Source organism: Protomyctophum parallelum (genome assembly GCF_964188405.1).
Source record: "Protomyctophum parallelum genome assembly, chromosome: 21".
In the NCBI taxonomy this organism is placed as follows: domain Eukaryota; kingdom Metazoa; phylum Chordata; class Actinopteri; order Myctophiformes; family Myctophidae; genus Protomyctophum; species Protomyctophum parallelum.
Genome location: NC_139713.1, coordinates 13,334,991 through 13,341,546, shown reverse-complemented (window position 1 = coordinate 13,341,546; position 6,556 = coordinate 13,334,991). Strand labels below are relative to the sequence as shown.

At 42.4% G+C, this 6,556-nt stretch overlaps 1 protein-coding gene across 1 annotated transcript; it reads left to right on the top strand.

Moving 5' to 3' along the window:
* The first annotated feature begins 341 nt into the window (after positions 1-341).
* nrarpa (NOTCH regulated ankyrin repeat protein a) lies at positions 342-4,910 on the top strand. The gene has a single exon (XM_083793798.1). The coding sequence runs from the start codon at positions 1,039-1,041 to the stop codon at positions 1,384-1,386; it is 348 nt and encodes a 115-aa protein (XP_083649924.1). The 5' UTR covers positions 342-1,038; the 3' UTR covers positions 1,387-4,910.
* The last annotated feature ends 1,646 nt before the right edge of the window (positions 4,911-6,556 follow it).

Sequence of the window (6,556 nt, the reverse complement as noted above, 5' to 3'; positions counted from 1 at the left end):
GGACCCGTCCAATCTGCCACAGGCAAGTAATACATACACGTATATGCTGTTTTTGTTTGCAGGCCATATTTACAGTATGTGCATGGGGATGGGGGGGGGGGAGATTACATTACCCAACTTGAATAGTGTGTATAAGTTGAGCTCGATCTCCTCGTCGTTGTGAATGTGGTGGAATGTGACGGAAGAGAAGAATGTTAAGGGAAGGAATCCGTACACCGGGGAGGAGTGCATCATCACCGACCATGGGGTGTGGGGAAGGCTATTAAATAAACCCTTTTCTCACGAGTCTCATGTTAAAAACGTATATTTCTTTCTGTCCTCAGACACCCTGGCAACAACAACGCACACAACATCGACAGGTCCAGGGACGTTGCAGGCAAGGCTGCCTCGCGTCGTCGTCGAGGCAAACAGGCCGGGCCCTTAATTTTTTTTTGTTGTTTGTTCTTTCTTCGAGAAAAAGCGACGGGGTTCCAACAACTTCCAACAAACAAACGCGGGGCTATAGTTTGGGAGATAGTGGTTCGTATTTTTTTTCTCCTCCTCGTGAAGTCGGAGCTATAACTTCTCCTCTCCATCCCATGCTGCTACGGATAGGGTCAGAGGGACAGCCAGGGACAACAGCTACACTCCTTCTGACTCTGCGGGGACCATCTTTGTCTCTTTTGAGTATTAGGGATTTTTAGGATATCTCTCAACTGTTGTTGGTTCGTTTTGCACACCACGTGTGGGGTTTTTTTTGTCCTTTTTTGTGTTGGGATATATACGTTCCGGTCTTGGTATCTCCAGTACAGTAGGCCTATACAATAGACTACTCCTCTCGAGGTGTGCCTTTCCTTGACAACCGGTTTATAATCCCAGCCGCCAAACTGTGGGCATCGCAACAGCAGAGACAACAAAGTAACACGGGGCTGAGAGGGACGAAATATCGTTGCTTTTTTTTTTTTAATAGGAAGCCACTAGGCAGGATTATCGTTCCGTTCCTCCCCCCCCCCCCCCCCAAAAAAAAAAACAAACTCCCCCGATCATACCACCACCACCATGAGCCAGGCCGACGTGCAGCAGTCGACGTGCTCGGCGCCGCAGAGGGTCTTCCAGGAGGCGGTGAAGAAGGGCAACACCAAGGAGCTCCACTCGCTGCTCCAGAACATGACGAACTGCGAGTTCAACGTCAACTCCTTCGGGCCCGAGGGCCAGACGGCGCTGCACCAGTCGGTCATCGACGGGAACCTGGAGCTGGTCAAGCTGCTGGTGAAGTTCGGCGCCGACATCAGGCTGGCGAACCGGGAGGGCTGGAGCGCGCTGCACATCGCCGCGTTCGGAGGCCACCAGGACATTGTCTTATACCTCATCACCAAGGCGAAGTACTCCTCCGGCGGCGCCCGGTGATTCTCTCCTCTGATCCGTTCTCTCTCGATCTGCTGTCAGGTAAAACTTAACAACAAAAAGAAGAAGATGGGGGGGGGGGGGGTCACGAAAAATGAATAAAACGCATATATAAAAGGCCAGGCTCATGTAAAAAAAAAAAGAGAGAGTGAGAAATACCATTTAGTTGTGCCAAATTGTATAACGACAATAAAAGTAGGCCTACCGTACCTATACACACACACAACACACTCCCCTAGCTCTCATTTCAAAAAACCAAACGGGGCTCAGACAGACTGACTCGTGAGTGATACACCACATGTTTTATATTATCTATAGAACCTGTATCGGCTTCAAAACATGAATCTTTTAACAAAAAAAAACGCCATTTATTGGTGAGTTTGTTGGTACTAAAGCTTTCCTCTTGAATGTGTATACTAGATTGTGACGTCCATTTATAATATAAAGCCGGTTGCTGTGTGTGCGAGTGTTGCGTGTGTTTGTGAACTGAACTCCCCCGAGTTGCAGATGGCCACAGTTTGTATACGAGTAGATCCTCCTCCTTATCCTCTTCCCTGTCTACAGTCAAAACGCTTCTTTGAGGGAAACCCCGTTTGTTCACTATAGTGTGAGACCCTTTTAAATTATTTTCCGTAAAATATGGCACTTGATGCTATGGCTGCATGCTGGAATATCTGAAAGGGAATACACAATGGAACAGGACAAAGAAGGGCTGCTCTCTGTTTGGCCACTATTGGGTGTATTTTCTTTTATTAATTCATTGATTCCTTTTTTTGTAATATTTTTCTTCCATTTGATTTTTTCCCCCTTTTTCTTCAAAGAGCGGCCATTATATCCAATTCGCTTTTCCAGATGTTGTAATCATGATGTAACAACGATTGACTTCGATAATGTCGTGAAGTACTGTACACAATAGCTTTACTTTGACTCCGTAAAAAATAGAAAACGAGAATCTACAGTAGGCCTATAGTTCAGAACCCTACTGTAAGCCGACGTTGCTGGTGGCCAACTTTTCAGGCCAGTGCGACCACTTTGCCCAGTGGTCAATGTGTTACTATAGAACCTGCTGCTTTCGCTTTGTATCAACAACAACAAAATAAGAAAGAAAAAAAAAGTCACATTTGGGAAATTCACTTTATGATCTCCTTTCAGTATTTTATTAACATACTAGTCATCACTGTGAAAGCAGACTGGGGTTTTATATTTATGAAGGTACATTGAGAAGATGCATTATTATTTTTTTATATAATATGTTGTGGTTCTTCTCAAAAAAAATCTATTGCGTTCTAAGGATATCTATAGGGTGACTCAAGCTGCTTCAGACTCTAGTATAAACAGTCCCTGTACGGAGGTATAGGCCTGCCAATTCCCCTTCAAATACCCATCACTTCACATGTAGTCTGCACACACACACACACACACACACAAGTGGACTTTTCTTTCACCCATGGACTTTTGGTTGCCTTTTTGCCAACTACCTCGACTATAAAGTATTGTTAAGTTACTCAACTCTCTCACCACTCAGTCAAGCTGTTTGGAATCGAAGAGCTTCACGTTATCTGTCTACATGGTCATCTGCATGCCAGTATGTTTTCCCTAAATGTAGCTCAACCTGAAGGACTTCATATTCCAGACGGAATCATCCATGCGATGTATTCATCGCAACGCATTCGGGACAGTTTATTTTCCACACTACAGCCAAACTAAATTATCATAAGTGAATGAAGCGGTGGTCTGCAAGGTCGCCTGCCTATACGATTGACATACATATATGCGCAACAGACAATTGTTGCACATCGTTCCCTATACAACTGTTTTTATCTGTATCTCTCATCAGCTGAAGGCCTGCTATGGTGGTCGTTTTGTATAATGTATTCAAGTTTTTAAACCTTTTTAGTCAAAAAAAAATTGAATTTTTATCACATGACTTATAAATGCAGGGAGTTTTATTGCACAACAATGCGAAGTCTCGTGCGCCTCCAGTGTATTTACTGGGTAACTGCAGGCCCAAGGCTTTGGACTAGTTCTTACTACTACTGACCCGGGCCCTATATTACTGTTGGATGGTGAAGAGTTGATAAAGAACACATGACTATTGCAGGATATCACAGGAGAGAGAGAGAGAGAGAGAGGGGAGGAAAAAAAGAATTTGGTTTAAAAAACGCTGCCTGCTGCATTTAAAGTCATGGCACCCTAACGTCTGTATCAATGCTGCTTATATGTTTATTTTTTTTGTTTTGTTGATGTCGTTTAAAAAAAAGAAGCCTATACTGCTAATGGCCGACAGATAGAGAGATAGATTTCCCACAGCACCACTTGGTCATTTCATGAGAAGCTGTGTGTGTGCATGTGTGTTTGCGTGCGTGCGTGTGTGTGTGTGTGTGTGAGAGAGAGAGAGAGAGAGAGAGAGAGAGAGAGAGAGTTGGGTGGTGATTGTGTGCAAGACAGAAAAGGTTTTTTTTTTAACTGAAAATCTTTTGGGGAGAGTGTGTACATGCACTTGCTTCTTATGGGGCCTGTGTTTGTGTATCAGTCATAGAGTCCAGTGGCTGACAATATCCCACTTTAAACCTGGAACAACCACCACACATAAGTTAAAGCGATATAGATCTGCCACGTCAAGGCATGGGTTGGTATAAAAAAAAAAGCAACAAAAATGAATATGCATCGCTTGTCTTAAACTTGAGTTTTTGTTTTTGTTTTTGAATATTGCACTGATGACTGTTGTTGATATAAAGTTGGCTTTTTATGAGTCGACATTTTTATTTTTTTTCTGAATAGAAAAAACAAACAAACAAACACAACAAATACTATTGTATAACGTTATGCTCCAGGTGATAATGTCCTAATGTGTATGTTACTTTGTGGGGGAAAACGTGATGTTTTTTTTTTACAAAGATGTGTGTATCTCTGTGATTGGGTGTATGTATATATACATATGGATATATATATAGCGACGCTGATGATGATGATGATATCTTGGGGCACTTTCTTTTCTGAAGTGCTGTCTTCCTGTTTTATGATAGGGGAATAATACATTTGATGGTAAGATCATTGTAACATGATTAATAAAAAATTGCACGGTTGTGTGGTTGTACGGCTTACCAGGGTCATAACATTTATGGCGTAAGGTAGTTGGCCAACGGATTGATGTATATTATGAGTGACATGATTTTTTACAAAAAAAAAAAAGAAAAGAAAAAGTGCTGATTTCTTTGGACCAAGTTGTGTTTCCGGAACTTGCTTCATTTCAAGCGAGAGGAAACGGTTGATTTTCATGAGTGAAGCCTGGTTTATGCTTCGTAGTATGACGGTGGTCACTCGCTGAAAATAACTTATCTTCAAGACCGCGTTGGCTTGACGATCTGATATTTTCGCCGGGCAACACCGTCACGCGAACGATGCATGAATTAAGCTTGCTGCAGATGTTCCATCAAGGTTTGATTTTTTTTTCTCCTCCTTCCTTTTTGTTTGTTGGTATTATTATTATTTTTTGTTTGAACGTTTGTAACACTGTGATGATGTTGATGTGCGATGCGATTGCGGAGATAAAGTGCTGTATTATTTTGTACGTTTGTGTACAAGCCAGTAAAGAAATCATTAAACTCAAAGCCTTCTGTGTATTGCATGCATTTCTTCCTCATCTCCAGGGCAAACTGAGCCCCAGAGTTCCTCTGGAGAGAGCCCTCCCCTTATTTTCCATAGAAAAAGGATGGTCGAGAAGCATGCCCCCACCCCTCCCTTCCCCAAGCCTGCCCAACCCAGATCCCATTCTTTCTTTTGTCATTCATCTGGCCTCATCCTTTCACTGTTGGGATAAAAGAGCCCAGTGCATTGTGGGTAGGCCCTGGTTTAAAGAAGGGGGAACCTCGTGTGTGTGTGTGTGTGTGTGTGTGTGTGTGTGTGTGTGTGGGTGTGTTGTGTGGTGTGTGTGTGTGTGTGTGTGTGTGTGTGTGTGTGTGTGTGTGTGTGTGTGTGTGTGGAGAGAAAGAGACTGAGGCCTGGTTTTATGTTACTCTCTCACACTCAAACACTCTTTTCACTCTCCCTTTCTGATGAATAAGGCCCCAGCCTTTTTTTACTGCAATTATCTCCTCCTCTCAATGCTAAAATGCTTCGTATTGTCACACGCTTCTCTGTATTTCCCTTGCAATCTAGGCTATGTGAGGTATAGCAGACAGTGTGTATATTTCCCTGCTTGCTCCTTTTCTGTAATAGATGTTTTTTGTTTTTTCAATCCATTTTCCATGTCTCCATCTCAACCTAACAAAACTGAAAGTTCATGGTTGTTTTCAAATGGTTTTTACCCAAGGAATGTAAGCTATAAGCAATGTACCGGTATGCATGCACACAACGGAATGCTATAGTATACACTGTATAGTATACTATACAGTAACATTTGAATTGAAACAATCATGCCGTTTCCTTTCACACATAACAGACAGTTTCTTTACTACACGAGTACACGATGTTTTGCAGAAGTGTTTTCTCTAGGTTTGTTGATGTCTGGTATAGCTCGGGTAGTAGATTTCACTGATGGAGTTTGATTCCTTTGACTTGTAATTGTTGCAATGGAAAAAAAAAAACAATTCAGGCCACCGGCGGTAGCATACAATGTTATTCATATTGTGATTTTTGTTAAGACGGAAAAAAAATCCACTTAAAAACACAAATCTTCGATTTAAGTCACTGATTTGTAACTGATAGTGCTTCATGGCTATATGAGGACCGTGGGAGACCGTCATGGCAATGTCTTCCGCGCATGTAACAATTGTCCATGTTGCAACATTGACTGGGTGTTCACCCTTTCGACATTAACCCATTCTGACCTGAGATCAGATTCATACGAGGTTTCCACTGGACACACACTGGTCTGATTAACCCATTCTGACCTGAGATCAGATTCTAAAAATGTCACAGTCGTTCTTCGATTTTTCAAAAATAGCAGACCTACAAGCTCGTAGCGCGCCACTCGATGGCGCGCTATGAGCTTGTAGATCTGCTATTTTTCAAAAGCTAAAGCACGACATGATGCTAACACCAAAATGGGTTAATCTTTTAACGGTTCCCATCAGGTTGTGTGTGTAGGGAGACGAGTGGCTCCACGTAGAAAGAAAAACAAAAATAATAGTTATAGTGAAGTTATGAGATTCATGTGACTATGCTGAAAAAT